Source organism: Bos javanicus, chromosome 1 (genome assembly GCF_032452875.1).
Source record: "Bos javanicus breed banteng chromosome 1, ARS-OSU_banteng_1.0, whole genome shotgun sequence".
Lineage (NCBI taxonomy): Eukaryota > Metazoa > Chordata > Mammalia > Artiodactyla > Bovidae > Bos > Bos javanicus.
The window spans coordinates 9270516-9290809 of NC_083868.1; the positions used below are offsets into that span (position 1 = coordinate 9270516).

The window sequence follows — 20294 nt, forward strand, 5'->3', positions numbered from 1 at the left end:
TCATTGGTGACATCACAAGCTGCATTGTATGATATGCCAGACGCTGTCAGCTGATGGAACAATGGAATGATCTTCTTAAGGCACAGCTAAGGCACCACGCTGTAGACATGCTAGAGATACACTCCACAGGTATGAAGCACCATCTTCCAGGGTGAAGTACACACCCGAAAGCAACAGCTATTTTATGGTACCATATCTCCAATGGAGAGAACAGGGCTCTGGAAATCAAATGGTTGAAATAGAAGCTGACTCACGATTGCGACAGCAACCATGTCTGGTCATGGGAAGGGTGGCAAAGGCCTCGGCAAGGGAGGTGCTAAGCGCCATCGCAAAGTCTTGCGGGACAACATTCAGGGTATTATTAAGCCAGGTATCCGGCGTCTGGCTCGTCGTGGAGGCATCAAACATATCTCTGGTCTTATCTATGAAGAGACTTGTGGGGTGCTGAAACTGTTTCTGGAAAATGTGATCCGAGACGCGGTCACCTATAAGGAGCACGCTAAGCGCAAGACTGTTACCGCCATGGATGTGGTCTACGCGCTCAAACGTCAGGGCCGTACCCTTTACGGTTTTGGTGGTTGAGCAAAGCATCTAGCTTGAAACGTTTAGTTTAAAAATAAATAAATAAATAAATAAAAAGAAGCTGACTCACTTAACCTTACTCTTGGTGATCCACTTGGGAAATTTAAAATTTGGGTCCTCATCACTATGTTTTAAGAGTCTAGAAGTACGGATTTTCAGTGGGTAAACAGTTCCACCAGTGGGCAAAAGGAGTGCTATTAAATTTTAGACTCATCACTTTTCCGTTCATAATCCTTGAGCCAAGAAATCTGCAAAGTAGTAAAGGAAATATTATCTTGGTACAATGACATCAGAGAAGAAAATATTTGGCAGCCAGAGGATCCCCAGGAGCACCTCTTGTTAACCCTCTACTCATATTTGATAGCAAGTGAAGAATATCAGCAGTTATACTCACAGAAAGGTATGGTCATGGGGCTTAAGGACCTCTTAAGATTAAGAGTCTAGGCAACCCAACTAGATAAGTCATCAAGTCAACTAGATAAGGTAAACTGAGATATGAGCTGAGGATAAGGAAATCTAGAATGAGGAGTAAAGGAGGGGAATGAAGGATATCAGTTTCTAATTCTGAGACCAGAGCTGTCATAAACAGTGAAGACTCTGAAATTTTATCAGACATACAAAATAATGTCATCTTGCTATAGATTCATGGAAGTTGACAGCAGACAAATCACTTCTCACCAGAGACAGAGTATTTTTTGCTCAAATAAAAATCTTTATCCAAAGGATCAGCATATTTTTGGCCAAACATCTGAGCTGCTATGTTCACAAGGCAAAATGGACAATCAAATGGCAGTTTTAGATGTATTGGGGCATGTGAAGGAGAAGATCACTGAGTTTGTTGGGGTATACCTTTTTTATAATAAGTGATGAGTGAATCAGGTCTTTGTCTCAGAGGAATATTCAGATCAGATCAGTCGCTCAGTCGTGTCCGACTCTTTGCGACCCCATGAATCGCAGCACCCCAGACCTCCCTGTCCATCACCAACTCCCGGAGTTCACTCAGACTCATGTCCATCGAGTCAGTGATGCCATCCAGCCATCTCATCCTCTGTCGTCCCCTTCTCCTCTTGCCCGCAATCCCTCCCAGCATCAGAGTCTTTTCCAATGAGTCAACTCTTCATATGAGGTGGCCGAAGTACTGGAGTTTCAGCTTTAGCATCACTCCTTCCAAAGAAATCCCAGGGCTGATCTCCTTCAAAATGGACTGGTTGGATCTCTTTGCAGTCCAAGGGACTCTCAAAAGTCTTCTCCAACACCACAGTTCAAAAGCATCAATTCTTTGGCGCTCAGCCTTCTTCACAGTCCAACTCTCACATCCATACATGACCACAGGAAAAACCATAGCCTTGACTAGACGGACCTTTGTTGGCAAACTAATGTCTCTGCTATTATTTACTCCTTAAAAGTTATTTGGTGAAAACTCAGTCTTAAGCTTTGTGTAAAGGATACTTCTTCTTCCATTCCTGATATACATGGCAAGATGTATAGGAGTGCAAAAAACCCTTGGAGTATTGCCCTCCAATAAGTGGTAAGGCTTGTTGTTTGCTTTATTTTCCAGGTCACTTGGAATCTTGAGGCAGCTCTTTTCAGATGAGCTAAAATTATCATAAAATCAAGTATAATTTGGCAATAGTGTGAACTGAAGTAGGTACTTAAGGTTTCACCCAGATGCCCACTCACTCCACCAACTGCTTGATGTGCTATCTAATTATGGCTCATAGATAATTTTCTTCCTAGGAATTTCATTTAGTAAAAGAACTCTTCACCCAAGTTTCTTCCTCTGGCCAATTCTCCTTGGTTTACTTATTTACAGATACTATCCCTGAGATAGTTCTGAGGGAACTATTCAATCCCTGCAAGTCTCAGTCTCAGAATCTGTTTTCAAAAGAACTCACCAAAGAGCAGACAAAAGAGGCAATAACTGCAATCCCACAGCCTCCAGAATGAAAATTACAATCACAGAAATCTAACCAAAATGATCACATGGATTACAGCTTTATATAACTCAATGAAGCTATGAGCCATGCCATGCAGGGCCCCCCAAGATGGACAGGGTCATGGTGGAGAGTTCTGACAAAATATGGTCCATTGCAGAAGAGAATGGCAAATCATTTCAGTATTCTTGCCTTGAGAACCCCATGAACAGTATGATTAGGCAGAAAGACAAGACACTGGAAGACTAGCCCCCCAGGTCTGTAAGTGTCCAACATGCTACTGGAGAAGAATGGAGAAAGAGTTTCAGAAAGAATGAAGAGGCTAGCCCAAAGCAGAAATGATGCTCAGTTGTTGATGTGTCTGGTGGTGAAAATAAAGTCCAATGACGTAAAGAACAATATTGCATAGGAACTTGGAATGTTAGGTCCATGAATCATGGTAAACTGGAGGTGGTTAAACAGGAGATGGCAATAGTGAGCATCGACCTTTTAGGTATCAGTGAACTAAAATGGATGAGAACGGGCGAATTTAATTCAGAAGATTATTATGTCTACTACTATGGGTGAGAATCCCTTAGGTGAAATACAGTAACCCTTAGAGTCAACAAAAGAGTTCAAAGTGCCGTAATTGGGTGCAATCTCAAAAATGACAGAATGATCTTGATTTGTTTCCAAAGCAAACCATCAACATTACAGTAATCCAAGTCTATACCCCAACTGCTAATGCCAAAGAAACTAAAGTCCAATGGTTATATGAAGACCTACAAAATCCTCTAAAACTAACAACAAAAAAGATGTCCTTTTCATCATAGGGAACTGGAATGCAAAAGTAGGAAGCCAAGAGACACCTGGAGTAACAAACAAGTTTACCTTGAAGTACAAAATGAAGCAGGGTAAAGGCTAACAGAGTTTTGCTAAGAGAATGCTCTGGTCATAGCAAATAACTTTTTCCAACTACAGAAGAGAGGAAGAGACAACTCGTAAAATGGACATCACCAGATGGCCAATACTGAAGTCAGTACCAACAATCTTTGGTCAATACCAAAGACTGATTATATTCTTTGCAGCTGAAGATAGAGATGCTCTATACGGTCAGCAAAAGCAAGACCAGGAGCTGACTGTGGTTCAAATAATGAACTCCTTATTGCCAAATTCAGACTTAAATTGAAGAAAGTAAGGAAAACCACTAGGTCATTCAGGTATCACCTAAATCAAATCCCTTATGGTTATACAGTGGAAGTGACATATGGATTCAAGGGATTAGATCTGGTAGACAGAGTACCTGAAGAACTATGGATGGAGGTTCATAACATTGCACAGGAGGTGGTGACAAAAACCACACCAAGAAGAAATGCAAGAAGGCAAAGTGGTTTTCTTATAAATAGCTGAGAAAAGAAGAGAAGTGAAAGGCAAAGAAGAAAGGGAAAGATATACCAAATTGAATTCAAAGTTCCAGATAATAGCAAGGAGAGATAAGAAAGCCTTCTTAAGGGACCAATGCTAAGAAATAGAGGAAAATAATAGAATGGGAAAGACTAGAGATCTCTTCAAGAAAATTACATATACCAAAGGAATATTTCATGCAAAGATGGGCACAACAAAGGACAGAAATGGCAAGAACCTAACAGAAATAGAAGACATTAAGAAGAGGTATCAAGAATACCCAGAAAAACTACAGAAAAAAAGATCTTAGTGAACCAGATACCATGATGGTGTGGACGCTGAACTAGAATCAGACATTCTAAGGTGTGAAGTCAAGAGGGCTTTAGGAAGCATTACTATGAACAAAGCTACTGGAGGTGATGAAATTCCAGCTGAGCTATTTCAAATTCTAAAAGATGATGCTGTTAAAGTGCTGCACTCAATATGCCAGCAAATGGCAACAGGACTGGAAAGTTCAGTGTTCATTCCAATCCCAAAGAAGGGCAAAGGCAAAGAGTGTTTAAACTACTATACAATTATGCATATTTCACATGCTAGCAAATTAATATTCAAAATCCTTCAAGCTAGGCTTCTATAGTACTTAAACTGAGAACCTCCAGATGTACAATATGGTTTTATAAAAGACAGAAGAATCAGAAATAAAATTGCCAACATCTGTCAGATATAGAAAAAGCAATGGCATTACAGAAAAGCATCTACTTCTGCTTCATTGACTGTGCGAAAGCCTTTGACTGTGTGGATCACAGCAAACTGTGGAAATTCTTAAAGAGATGTGAATACCAAATCACCTTACCTATTTCCTGAGAAACCTGTATGCAGGTCAAAAAGCAACAGTTAGCACTGGACACGGAACAAAGGACTGGTTCAAAATTTGGAAAGTAGTACATCAAGGCTGTATACTGTCACCTTGCTTATTTAACTTATATGCAGAATACATCATGTGAAATGCTGGGCTGGATGAAGCACAAGCTGGAATCAAGATTGCTGTGAGAAATATCAGCAGCCTCAGTTATGCAGATGATACCACTCTAATGGCAGAAAGTGAAGATGAACTAAAGAGCCTCTTGATGAGTGTGAAAGAGGAGAATGAAAAAACTGGCTTAAAACTCAACATTCAAAAAACTAAGATCATGGCATCTGATCTCATTACTTCATAGCAACGATATGGGAAAAAAGTGGAAACAGTGGCAGATTTTATCTTTCTGGGCTCCAAAATAACTGGGGACAGTGACTGCAACCATGAAATTAAAAGGCACCTGCTTTTTGGAAGGAAAGCTAAGACAAATCAAGATAGTGTATTAAAATCCAGAGACATAACTCTGCTGACAAATGTTCGTATAGTCAAAGCTATGGTTTTTCCAGTAGTCATGTATGGATGTGAGCATTGAATCATAAGGGTGAGCATCAAAGGATTGATGCTTTCAAATTGAGGTGTTGGAGAAGACTCTTGAGAGTCCCTTGGACTACATAGAGAACAGACCAGTCAACCTTAAAGGAAATCAACCCTGCATATTCATTGGGAGGATTGATGCTGAAGTTGAGGCTTTAATACTTTGGCCACCTGATGTGATAACATAATAAGGGATGACTTATTAGAAAGGATCCTGGTTCTGGGAAAGGTTGAAGGCAAAAGGAGAAGAAGGTGACAGCACCACAGTTCAAAAGCATCAATTCTTCAGCACTCAGCTTTCTTCACAGTCCAACTCTCACATCCATACATGACCACTGGAAAAACCATAACCTTGACTAGACAGACCTTTGCTGGCAAAGTAATATCACTGGTTTTCAATACGCTATCTAGGTTGGTCATAACTTTCCTTCTATAGCATCAATATAAAGAACATAAACACCTGAACATTTGAAGTTTTATGCCTGGGTGCATCTAACAATCATGTTGATATTATGACTTAAGCCTACTCTCTGACATTAGCTATCCCTGTTTTCAAAAATAAGAAGAAAGCATAAACAATTTTTTTTCCTGAAAAACAAATGGCTTGAAGTTCATCTATCATATTTGTCTCCTGCACTTCTCAAAACACTGCTTGAATGAAAGCAACTATATTTTTACATCATGTGCTATTTACTTTGCAGTCTACATTCTTACACTTTATGTTCTTTCTTCTAAAGTATTGATTATGGAGAATCCCCTACTTCCTAATTTCTTTCATTTCTCTCTTTCTAAATGGGAAGACAAACCTGTAGAGTCAGTGATTGATTCGAAGGGGATTCTCTGAAGACTAATTCAGTCACTATTCTATTCTAGTGTATTCTACTGTACTAGCTTCTTTGTCTGTTACCTAAAGTAAGGTAATTATGCTTGATCAAATCTAATCTCACCAGTAAACAAAATATCAGATTCCTGTGCCAAACAATGGTCTAGCAACCACAGTAATCCACTTATAATATCCTGAGGAGAATATGGGTACTCTTGGCAGAAGTATACATAGGAGATTCAATCATTCTATTTTTTAATACTTCTGATGGATGTTATTATATTTTAAACTTTATATGTATATCACATATACTTTTTGCATGTACAAGATAATTTTTTATAAAAATTTATATTGATATCTAACTCAGTTATATTTGATCAAAATGTCATCTGAAAATTCAAATTCTATGAAATGTAAGATTACTTATGACTGGTACATGATCAATCTTCTGAATGTTCTATATGTACTTTGAAATAATGTATTTTTTTTGCATTTGTTTAATATGCATGTAATAGCTATATTCTATAAATGTACTAGGTCAAGTTAGTGGAGAATGTTGCTCAGTTATGTTACTTCCTTAGTGATTTTCTACTTTTTCTATTAATACTAGAGTGAGTATAAAAATGTCCAGCTCTCAATGGAAATTATTCTATTACAGCTTTCAGTTTTTACTTCTAGTATTTTTGAAGCTATGCTTTTTTGTGAATACACATTTAAAACTATTATGATTATTTGATAAATTGACTCTTTCATTACTATGAAATATTATTCTATTAATATTCATTAATACTCTTTGCCCTGAAGTCTAAGTTTTCTAATATTAACAAAACTCAAGCTTTTTCATGGTTAGGGTTTCTATGATTTTTTCCTATCATTTTACTTTGACTTTTCTGTCTTTTCATAAGCAATGTATAGCTGAGAAGGAGTACATCAAGGCTGTATATTGTCACTCTGCTTATTTAACTTATATGCAGAGTACATCATGAGAAACTCTGGACTGGAAGAAACACAAGCTGGAATCAAGATTGCTGGGAGAAATATCAATAACCTCAGATATGCAGATGACACCACCCTTATGGCAGAAAGTGAAGAGGAACTCAAAAGCCTCTTGATGAAAGTGAAAGTGGAGAGTGAAAAAGTTGGTTTAAAGCTCAACATTCAGAAAATGAAGATCATGGCATCCGGTCCCATCACCTCATGGGAAATAGATGGGGAAACAGTGGAAACAGTGTCAGACTTTATTTTTCTGGGCTCCAAAATCACTGCAGATGGTGCCTGCAGCCATGAAATTAAAAGACGCTTACTCCTTGGAAGGAGAGTTTTGTCCAATCTAGATAGCGTATTCAAAAGCAGAAACATTAGTTTGCCAACAAAGGTCCGTCTAGTCAACGCTATGGTTTTTCCTGTGGTCATGTATGGATGTGAGAGTTGGACTGTGAAGAAGGCTGAGCGCCAAAGAATTGATGCTTTTGAACTGTGGTGTTGGAGAAGACTCTTGAGAGTCCCTTGGACTGCAAGGAGATCCAAGCAGTCCATTCTGAAGGAGATCAGCCCTGGGATTTCTTTGGAGGGAATGATGCTGAAGCTGAAACTCCAGTACTTTGGCCACCTCATGCGAAGAGTTGACTCATTGGAAAACGCTCTGATGCTGGGAGGGATTGGGGGCAGGAGGAGAAGGGGACGACAGAGGATGAGATGGCTGGATGGCATCACTGACTCGATGGATGTGAGTCTGAGTGAACTCCGGGAGTTGGTGATGGACAGGGAGGCCTGGCGTGCTGCGGTTCATGGGGTCACAAAGAGTTGGACATGACTGAGCGACTGAACTGAGCTGAACTGTACTGAATTTATGTATTTATGGCTGTGCTGGGTCTTCATTGCTGCACATGGGTTTTCTCTAGTTGCAGCAAGCAAGGGCCACTCCCCAACCGTGATACGCATGTTTCTCATTCACCGTGGTCTCTCCTGTTGCAGAACACAGGCTCTAAGCACCCTGGCTTCAGTAGTTGCAGTGCATGAGCTCAGTAGTTGTGCTCCAGTGCTCCAGTGCTCCAGAGCACCGGCTCAGAATTGGGTGCACAGGCCAATTGGCATGTGGGATCTTCCCACATCAGGGATCGAACTTGAGTTCCTTGCACTGGTAGGTGGACTCCCCCCTACTGAGCCACCAGGGAAAAAAGATTTTCTTTTTCATCCTGCATAATAATCTCATGCCTTTAACTCATGTTCAGCCTTTAGTATTTACTAAGATTATTTATATTTCCATTTTATTTACTCTAGGCATATATGTATGTATACATATGTATAGATATATATATTGATATAGATGTATGTATCTTAAGTTTATTTCTAGTGGTTGTTGCAGAATTTGTGACATGCATCTTAAAATATCATTAACTACCTTTATGTAATGTTATGTCGCTTCACATATGATGAACAGCTTTATAATATATTTCTATTTCTCCCCTTTGTACTTTGCATCATTACTTTTGCATATTTTACCTCTGTATATGTTATAAACTCCTCACAATGCACTATTAAATATTTATGTTTTATAAAACAAGTTCTTAAGAAAACATTTTTTAAAAATTAAGTCTTTTCTATTTATTTACCATTTCTAGCTCTGTTTTGAATAATTGTGTTTTGTTGTTTTTTTTTCACCAGAAGAATGTTAAGATTAATCTCCTAGGGAAATTTTCTTGGCAATGAATTTTTGTTTTTACTTGTTAAAAGGATATGTTTGTTGGAAATAGAATTTGACATCAAGGGTTTGTTTTGCTGTGTTTTCTCTCCTTCCTGCACTTGAAGGATTTTGGTGAGCTCTCTTTTTATTTAAACACTAGCTATTTTTCTGTAGACTGTTATACATGATAAAAATGAAATCCTATCTTATAATGGACTCTGTACTTGAGGGCCTATTAAAGGAAGAATACCAAAAAATACAAATAATAATGGGAAAATGGAGATCTTCTATATATATAGGAAATTAATGAGTTTGAAAATTAAGGAAACATTCCCCTTTACATCTTTGGTGATTTGATTCTACAAATTCATCCGTAAATCAGTTTCTTTAGAAGAAGCCATATTCCTTTCAGAGAGCAAGAAAGCTTAGTTTTTGTGTGTGTGTGTGTGTGTTTTTTTTTTTTTAGTACTAAAAATTCTATCTTTGGAATGTCTGTCTTGTCACTACCAATTGATTTGACTCAAATAAGAACTCAAGTTCTTTAAAACTATATCCAGTTACACATAATAATAAGTTATGTAACACCTAATAATAAGTTGGTGACATTACTCTCAAAGTCAACTTGTACTGAAATATAGCAAAAAAAATAAATAAATAAACAAAATGTACATTGACTTGCTAAAAAATTAAGTCTGATATAAAACCTGAGGTGCTCAGCCATTAAAAAGAATACATTTGAATCAGTTCTAATGAGGTGGATGAAACTGGAGCCTATTATACAGAGTGAAGTAAGCCAGAAGGAAAAACATAAATACAGTATACTAACGCATATATATGGAATTTAGAAAGATGGTAACAATAACTCTGTATACGAGACAGCAAAAGAGACACTGATGTATAGAACAGTCTTATGGACTCTGTGGGAGAGGGAGAGGGTGGGAAGATTTGGGAGAATGGCATTGAAACATGTAAAATATCATGTAGGAAACGAGTTGCCAGTCCAGGTTCGATGCACGATGCTGGATGCTTGGGGCTGGTGCACTGGACGGCCCAGAGGGTTGGTATGGGGAGGGAGGAGGGAGGAGGGTTCAGGATGGGGAACACATGTATACCTGTGGCGGATTCATTTTGATATTTGGCAAAACTAATACAATTATGTAAAGATTAAAAATAAAATAAAATTAGAAAAAAAAAAGAAAAAAAAATCATTCATGCTGATTTCCCAACAACAACAACAACAAAAAAAACCTGAGGTGGATAGTAGCAGAATAGATTATACTTTCTTATAAAGTTAATATGCATTTACCAAACACTCAGAAATCCCACTTCTAGGCAGATCTGAAAGAAAATTGAAAATGTGCTTGTACAAATATCTATACACAGATGTTAATAGAAGTTTTATTCATAACCACCTGAAATAAACAAACAAAAACAACCTATCCATCAGATGGGAAAACGTATACAAAGTATGATATATAATGGCATACAAAAATAATGAAACAGAATTACTGAGTTGAAAATCTATTATCCTTATTGAAATAAATTAAATTCAAATGGCTATATTCAGTATGAGTCAATTTGCATGAAATTTTAGAAATGACAAAACTATGTGGACAGTCAATGACCATTAAGGGTTGTATATGAGAGACAGGTTTGACCACAAAGTGGCCCGAGAGAATTTTTTAGGATGATGAAATTGTTCTATGTCCTGATTGTGGTGATGGTTTCTTAACTATATGCATTTGTCTTTCATAGAACTGTATAACTTAAAGGGGTGAATTTGACTGTGCGCATATTATATCTCGAAACTTAAGAAAAAATAATTCAGTAACCCAAGCAGAACTTAGAAAATTTTCTATTGCATAGTAAGCATATAGAAAATGCTAGCTGCTATTGTTACCATCATCACCACTGTCATTATTACTGCAAAGACAAACATATTTTCAGCAAATGAATAACTATAATATAAAATATACTATAACAGGATAAATTGTATAATAGAGGATATATAATATATATTATAATATATAATATAGGATAAAAATTTTTACAATATAGGATAAAAAGATGATGTGATTTCACACAAATTCATTACCAAATATTGAAAGTCAACTAAATAATTCTATAAAAGTCCAAGTAAACTAAATAGTAAATTTGCATTAGAAATGAGTCAAGCATTAAACATTTTGCTTTTACAACATTCTATCAAAATTTCTAAAATAAAGTGTCTATGTATGTATTTGATCTTGCTGTATTTACTGATTATTTACCATGCATCAGTTTTGTTTTTTGTTTTTTGCTATATATTGGGAATCTATTGGTTAGAAAGATCACTAATAATCTTTATCCTTACCTAATCTAGTGCACTGCATAATCAAATCATGTAATAATACTAAAGTCAAAATACTTAGGAAATACTTTAGGAAATATATCAAGCTAAAGATTGAATAGAGATATATTTGTATAATCTTCAAAGAAGAATGTTTCTGTGCCACATGGTTGGTAGAAATCAAGTCAAATAGAGCAATTGATGATGATGTATGTATGTAAACTATTATGTAAAGTTAACATTCGGAAAAAATTAACAAAAGAACATTTAATGGGAAGTTGTGATATAAAATTACGTTTGAATGGGAGATGGTCTAGCTACTATTGCTGCATAACAAATTATCTCAAAACTTGTGTAAATACACACACACACACTATTTTAGTAATGTTGTAGACTGGGGTTCAGGTTGGCATTATCTTAGCTCCACAGTTTTTTAGGACTACACCTGGGAAGACCTGCTAACTGGAGGCTGAAATCATCTAGTGGTGTCTTTACTGCTTTTTGACTGAGACGGACTTGAGTCAAGTTGTTGATTGTCTGTGTGTTAGTCGCTCAGTCACGTCCGACTCTTTGCCCATGGACTGTAGCCTGCCAGGCTCCTCTGTCCATGGGCTTTTCCAGGCAAGAATACTGGAGTGAGTTGCCATTTCCTCCTCCAGGGGATCTTCCCAACCAAGAAATCGAACCCAGGTCTCCTGCATTGCAGGCAGATTCTTTACTCTCTGAGCCCCTGGGGAAGCCTGGTGATTAGACACATATCAAGGGCCTCTTTATGTCTAATTAATGTATAAGAAGTCACGTTTGGACTTTTCAGCATGGTGATGAGAATCAAATATCACAAGAGACCAAGGTGAAAATAGATCTCATTTTTATAATCAACTTGGGAATTCTATGGCATTATGGCATCATTTCAGCCATATTCTCCTGGTTGAAATAGTCATAAAGGTCTATACAATTGCAGGGCAGAAGGTGAGCAAGGCACACTTTACATCACGACATACAATGGAAGCAATATCAAAGAAACATTAAGAAGAGTATGAAGGATGGGCTGTTTTGGGAAATGCAACCTTCTACAAAAGGTGAAAGTTTGCCATGGAATTACACAAATATTGGTATAATTAGCGATTTGACAATTGCTCACTTGGAAATATAGCAACTGGCACCAGAATTAGTGAGCATCACATATTTGACCTTAAATATTTATCAATAGATTCTCAGTGCAATTAAGAATCTCTTAAATTATTTCCATTGTATAGGCCAGTTTTCTATTGATATGTATGTTATAGAAGCAAGAGTCATTATTTATAGCTAGCCAGAAATGCACTATTTGGCAGAAATGTATTCACAAAATGTATCAAATGTTTATTATGTCCTCAGCACTAGTAATACTTCATGTTTTCCATATAAAACTATAATACTAAATACTTTGCCAATTCTGAGTATTTTTTTCCTTATAATGTCATGTATTTTACTACTACAGAAGAGTTTTTTTCTCAGCCTACAAATGTTGGCTGGATGTTTGTCAATTTGATTACTACTAAGGAAGTTCAACTGAACTAATATGCCTTTTGGGGAATGGGCTGAAATGAGGAACTCAATGTATTTCTTACTGTTATTGTTTCCCTGACGTCATTCTACGAGATGGAATTTAAAATCACAGATTATCAGTTTATAATAACCAATAAATGTAACCTACACAAATCGGAAGTTAGAAAGCTTGCACAAGAGAATTACATATCTCTGAGCGCAATATCCTCTGAGTGAAGATAGATATTCTCTTCCCCAACATAGGCAAAATTCAACTAATCATGACAATAACATAAGAATGCCAAATGTTTTTTTCTCCAGTATCCTCTCCTGTAGCCAGTCTCCTCCTTCTTTGAAAATCATAAGTAGAAGATGGTCTTAGTAAGAATCCTTGCTACTCACCAAATCTGTTTTATATTCCAGAATGACAGAAGAGAAAAATATAAGTAGCTCTGACTGATAGAATGCAGATGAAAATAATGTAAGTCATTTTATTAAAGGACTTTCTTCTCTCATTCGATGTCCAGATGCAGGGATCAGCAGCTGACTTTAAGACTCCAGAGGACTTTGAAACATTTGATATCAATGGAGAGTACTAGATAGAAAGAATTTTGACCCTTGAATCACCACTAGGAAGAAATTTACAGAGGTTTTTCAATGAATATCTACATTGAACTTGGTGGAGCAAGGATAATTTTATCCTCTGTTGAAATCTGGGGGGTTGTGTTTTACATCAGTTAACCTACCTGGTCAATACTGTTAGTACTGTGGGACAGACAGATGTGAGGTTTGAGGTTTGTTATCCATAGTTTCAACACAAGTAGCTCAAGAAAAACATTGTTAATTACATGTGAGGAAGGATATGAAGATTTAAAAAAAATAAATAGAATGGTTATGTAGTATACCTAGTTTTTGTACCCATAAGGTCCTCTCAGGACCACCAGCTCATCTGCACAGACTTTCTCCAGGGCTTGAGCCTATTTCCTATGGAAGAGTTATATCTCGTGGACTGTCATATCTAGAAACTTTCATTGTTCTATCACCTCTGGAGATTGGGGCAACCCTGATGCTCTGCACTGACCAATGAAGAAAGACTGTTCTACCATTACACTGGCTAGACTGGACCTGGAGGGTGTTTCTGGCTTTTCCGGTTGCCCAGAAGAGACAAATTACACAGCTCAGAGGAATGAGCCAGGCAATGCTTCACAGGGCACACCATGACCCATGAAAAACAGGATGTAGGATTTTCTTGTCAATAAGACCTTAGATATCCAAATATGAAGAAGAGTTCACACAAATCAAGCAAATAACACCCACATTTTCTTGTATGTAAATAGGTTAAGTTGAAGATGTGATGCTAACATACAAAATTTCTCAGTACATAAAGGCTGATTTTCTGGTAAATAAACACTTTGACACTTAAGATGATGTAAAAAGTTTTAAACTGAAGAGGGGAGGTGGAGTTTTATACCTCTGGTAAATATTTTGCTTCTGTGCTTTTAAATGACCATTATAACTTCAAAACCACTTTTGATTTAACCATGGAAGGTTTAAGAAATGAATCGTTGCCTAGGGAAGTCATAATTATAGAGAAGCTGTTGCATGATAGAACATTAATTGTGTGTGTGTGTGTGTGTGTGTGTGTGTGCGTGCGTGTGTTGGACAAAAGTAAAGCATTCTGGCCTGTGCAAATCAAATACAGCTGACTGATGATCAGGGTAGTCATGTATGTGTTCTTTCTACATCAACCTCATTAGAATTTTGGCTGATACCTATTCACAAAAATGTGCACCAACCTCAGATTAAACTATCTGTTTAGAAGTTTGCTTTCCCTTTGGGACTGATCATAAGCACTTAAAGTTAGAAAATGTTATTTATAAATTTTTTTTTCAAGTATTAACATTATATGAAGTATCTGATAATTAGTAGATGGTCAATAAAGATGAATTAAGCTAATTTAAGAAGAAAGGTAAACATCTGAGGCTGAAAATAAGTAACTGAAAAAGGAAGTATTATGGGAGGTATCCTAAGAAATTGACATTTTCGTTAATTCTTCAACATTACAAAAAAAATATCTTGCACTGTCACAAATCTTTCAGAAAAATTGTGCAAGGATATCATACATTTAGAAGTATCATATAATGACCCCAGGAAATAATTGTTACTTGTAAAATGGTTTTCATCAGTGTAACATAAACTTTCATAGAACAGGATCACTTGAGGATAAGAATATTGGATTGCTGCAGAGCCATAAATTACAAATTTCCAACCAGTTGACAGATTCAGCATAAAAAGAGGAAAATGCAACTCAAAAGTTTGAAATTTAAATACGTTGCCCAAAACCCTTTAAAAATCAGTTTGCATGATACTTTCACAGCCGTTTTCAAAAAAAAAAAAAATGTTTAAGTAAACAGTATTGCTTACACTTTGAAGCTAGTTCCTGAGAACAAGGAGTCTCATTTGTCTTATTCACCATGAAAATAAAAATATAAGATCTATTTCACATTACTGCTTAACATTATCCCAGGTCTGCAGTTATGCTGTATCTACTGGGTCATTCTAAACTTTTCCATATAAATCTGCTACTGCAGGAGACCTCTTTCTTCTGTTAAGACCATTCTAACTGATAATCATGCCATCATAGAAGAACTTATTTCTCATAACCATGTTAATGGGATTTAGTAAGCAAGTCAAGATGATAGCAGGGGGTCAAAAGAATTGGAATTTTTATGGCTGTGACATAATCAATGAGGCTCTATGAACTGCTGAGTGTGATATCATTTTGGAAATATTTTGCCCTGTGCTTGGTATTGAGTAATTTTATAATCTGATTCTGGGACAAATCCCCCCACTATGTACTATTTTCACTCCTTTATTGTTGCAAGATTTAGTTATCGAGCCTTTATTTGTTTTTTGTCTTTTCTTTACAGAATCACATGCTAGCAGATTTGTGTGTTTGGTGGGGGGAGAAGAATTACAAACTGGACACGAAAGAACTTGCAATCTCATAGAGGAGATGACACAGGAGTCCAGTTACGAAGGCACTGTAGGAAGTCCTCAGAGCACTTAGATCACTTAAGGCTCACGTTTCTCTCATCCCTCTGTATATTTGTCTCTTTATTTCTTAGCTCAAAATTCTATCACCAGGATAGTGTCATAAGTTTCAGACATGTACATCCCATTTCCATTATACCTTTCTCTCTTTCAAATCAATCTCTGTATTAATCTCTGCCCACCTGAACACTTTATCAACTTCCCTTGAACTTAAGTACCATTTAATCTCTTAGTTTTACCATTACCCAACTGACCTTTACCCAACTGTACCCTTCCTCTATGTTTTACATCTATCAAACCTAGATTTCACAATCCAACCTTTCAATTAATTTTGTAGTAATACTCAATCTCTTTGAATTTTCCCACTTCCACAAGTCTGGCAAAACCTTTATCAGTTCAGACCCAAATAATCATTCTCACTTTGCTTACATATGTAAAGTTAAACATTGCGTGTTGGTACCAGTATGAGGTCACCAACTTTAACCTTGATAAAGTTCAGAGAGGCTGACAGTGAAAATGAAAGTGTTAGTCACTCAGTAGTGTCCGACTCTTTGTGACCTCATGGACTGTATGGACTGTAGCCTGTCAGGCTCCTGTTTCCAGGCAAGAATACTGGAGTGGATTGACTTTTCATTCTTCAGGGGATCTTCCCAACCCAGGGATAGAACCCAGATCTCCTGCAGTGTAGGCAGGTGCTTTACCATCTGAGCCACCAGGGAAGTCCCAAGGCTGACAGTGCTTCACTGTTTTTCTGCTTGGAAGCCAAGTATCCCCTCAAGTTTATCTTGTTATCCAAAAATAACACTCTCCTGTGAATTGAATTTCTCTTTCTTTTTCTCATTCCACTGTATATTGAACACATCTATCTAGTTATCAAAGCCAGAAATCTAGGTGACACCCATAGATTTTAGGTGACTGCCTTTTCCTTTACTTGACAATTCCAGTTCATCATGTGTGCATGTGTGCTCAGCCGATTCAGTCATATCAGACTCTTCGTGGCACTATGGACTATAGCCACCAGGCTCCTCTGTTCACAGGATTTCTCAGGCAAGAATACTAGAGTGGGTTGCCATGCCCTCCTCCAGAGGATCTTCCTGACCCAGGGAGCGAACTGGCATCTCATGTCTCCTGCATTGCCAGGCAGATTTTTTACACTAATACCACCTGGGAAGCCCAATTAATCATGAGGTTAAGTCATTTTGGTAGACATGTCCATCTTCTTTTCTACAACTCCACTGTTACATCCTAGTCAAATGTTTTTTATAGATAATTAGATCAGACTCAACTCATCCCCCTGATTCCAATCTTGCTTCTTACCAATATTTCCTATACATTGAAGCCTGAGTAACATGAAAAATGATTTGATCATTGTTCTCTTTTGCTTAAAGTACTTCAATAAGTTTTTATTTCATTTAGGAAAATGTAAGATCTCATGACTTTTAGACATCCCTATCCCTTGGCCACAAGTACTTACCCAGTATCATTTCTTATTACTCTCTTTCTTTATTTTAATGTATCTCCAGCAACATTGGATTTATGTTTTATGCACTTTCATTGAAGTGTATTTGATTTACAATATTATAGAAGTTTCTGGTGTACAGCATAGTGATTCAGTATTTTCACTGACTGTAGTCCATTAAAGTTATTACCAGATAATGGCTATAATTCACTATGCTATACAGTAATTTCATGACTGCAGCCATGAAATTAAAAGACGCTTACTCCTTGGAAGGAAAGTTATGACCAACCTAGACAGCATATTAAAAAGCAGAGACATTACTTTGTCAACAAAGGTCCATCTAGTCAAGGCTATGGTTTTTCCAGTAGTCATGTATGGATGTGAGAGTTGGACTATAAAGAAAGCTGAGTGCTGAAGAATTGATGCTTTTGAACTGTGGTGTTGGAGAAGACTCTTGAGAGTCCCTTGGACTGCAAGGAGATCCAACCAGTCCATCCAACCCACCCATCCTGGGTGCTCATTGGAAGTACTGATGTTGAAACTGAAACTCCAATACTTTGGCCACCTGATGTGAAGAGCTGACTCATTTGAAAAGAACATGATGCTGGGAAAGATTGAGGGCAGGAGGAGAAGAGGACGGCAGAGGATGAGATGGTTGGATGGCATCACTGACTCAATGGACATGGGTTTGGGTGGACTCCGGCAGTTGGTGGTGGAGTGGGAGGCCTGGTGTGCTGTGGTTCATGGGGTTGCAATGAGTCAGACATGACCTAGAGACTGAACTGAACTGAACTGAATTTGTTTCTGTTCATGACATAACCCTAACTTGCCCTTCCCACCTTCCCTTTCTACTCTGTTAACCCTAGATTTGCTTTCTGTATCTGTGAGTCTGTTTCTTGTGATTCTATAATTATTTTAAAATTAATATTTATAATGAAGAACTAGTTTATTTTTTTTAATTTATCATGGAAGAATGCTTTGGAGAAATATAATAATATTATTAGAAAACAAAGTATAGATATACATATTCATTTGTAGAGTCAGGAAAATATTCAAGCTTTATAAGTATAATTGGAACAAATGTAATATGTAAAAAAAGAAAATAATTTCAAATGCAATATGCACTGATTATTAAAAGAATGTGTATAGGCCATTAATTTGGAGAATTGTTATTATACTATTTATCTCTCTACAATCCCAAATAGAGAAAATTTAGAATAGAAATGTGGTTTCATATAATTGGGAGAAGGCAATGGCACCCCACTCCAGTACTCTTGCCTGGAAAATCCCATGGATGGAGGAGCCTGGTAGGCTGCAGTCCATGGGGTCACTAAGAGTCGGACACGACTGAGCAACTTCACCTCACTTTCATATAATAAACACAAACATATGCATTAAAAATACTTTGCATGTAAGTATTTAAAGATAGTTAAAGAATTTGTCATACAAATAAATGATAAATTCAAATTATTTTTCCTCCCTTGTTAACATGTCTAAGCTTTCTGACAACCATGCATGCATGATGGCTGTCTGTACTATTTCTAGATTTTGTTTTAATTACACTCATTGTATAGAAATGCTTCCCAGGTGGCACAGTGGTAACAAATCTGCCTACCAGTGCAGGAGACCCAAAAGATGCAAGTTCAATCCATGTGTTGGGAAGATCTTCTGCAGTAGGATATGGAAACTTGCTTCAGTATTCTTGCCTGGAAAATTCTATGGACAGAGGAGCCTGGTGGGCTACAGTCCATGGAGATGCAAAGAGTTGGACGTGACTGAGCATGCATGCAATCCAACTACAGAAACCAATCTCATAAATGTAAAGAAGAATGGGACAAGAGCCTTTAAAGTATGTTCAGCAAACTCAGCTTATTTTTAACTTGCATCCAAAAATAAAGCAAGTGATAGCGTGTTTTCAAAACTCACCTGCAAAAGATCATCAGTATCTGGTTCTATCAATTTATACTTCTATTATGTTTGGAGCCTTTGGTAGGTTATACAGAAGCACTTCTAATGGTTTCTACTTGGCCTTTCCCAACACAATAATAACAGCCCTTGTTGCACAGGTCAAAGGGCAAATGTGGGGACTGTGGAAGCTATGAAGTGTGTCTATTTAAAGTATGTATTTGGGAACTTGGAAAATAAAAGAATGGGTTTGGGATCCATTTGACTCACTGAGAGAAGGACTTGAGCAAAACTCCATTGATCATGTTACTTCTGTACACCCCTACTCGGGGGATGATGATGACACTTTGGGTCTCCTGAAATTAGTGTCAGTTTAAAGACAGAAGTCCCTTAGGTATCTGATGATTTGCTTTCCCAATGTATTTGTTTTACCCTGGGAAAATGCCATAGGTCTTTTGAGGAAAGTCTAGGAGGATGATACATAGCATAAATCTACAGTACTTTAAGTAAATCTTCCTCAAAGAGACCTGACCGCTTCTTCATTCAGGAGTTCTGAGTTTATGCATTGGCTCAACTCTAGGATTTGATTGAAAGATTGTGATCCCATTTTATGATTCAAATTCATTTGACCTAGAACTTTTCTGTTTATACAGATCAAGTAAGAATTTAATAGGTTTCCTATTTATGTCAGTTCTAGAAACCCATGATTATCCAGCAAATGCCTTAAATCTGCATGAGTCAAACTATTTTGATCACTGCTTTGACTCTGCTGTATGTTATGGTAGCCACACCCACCTGGCCTTTTGGGATGGAAAGTTGCCATTTCACCCCTGTCACCTCTGAATCCAATTACTTTCATTGCTTTTATTTTCCCAATTCATGGCTGCAGTTCCTACTGTAAGGCCTGAACTATAGGAAAGAGTAGATATGGAGACTTTCAAGGATGTTGGGGTTCCCCTCATAAATTTATTTCTCAAAATATTGGTGAAAGGAGTGAGTAGGTATTAACCAACATATCTATTCTAACAGTCTAATTGACCTAAACCTTTCAATCCCTTCCTCTCCATGAAACCAAAGTAGGTGGGGAATTTCCAGTTCACTAAGGTGGGTCATCTTCTTGGTCCATGTTTCAGCCAATCAATCAAACTGTTAGAGCCCTGTACAA

At 37.2% G+C, this 20294-nt stretch overlaps 1 protein-coding gene and 1 long non-coding RNA gene across 2 annotated transcripts; both read left to right on the forward strand.

Moving 5' to 3' along the window:
* The first annotated feature begins 270 nt into the window (after positions 1–270).
* LOC133254150 (histone H4-like) lies at positions 271–671 on the forward strand. Its single transcript, XM_061428273.1, has one exon. It carries the CDS (start codon positions 271–273, stop codon positions 580–582), a length of 312 nt encoding a protein of 103 aa, XP_061284257.1. The 3' UTR covers positions 583–671.
* An 11482-nt stretch (positions 672–12153) lies between these two features.
* On the forward strand, positions 12154–17698 carry LOC133254156 (uncharacterized). Its single transcript, XR_009738585.1, has 3 exons — positions 12154–12263; positions 13135–13192; positions 15642–17698. It is a non-coding gene; the product is annotated as an uncharacterized LOC133254156 (long non-coding RNA).
* Positions 17699–20294: the final 2596 nt, after the last annotated feature.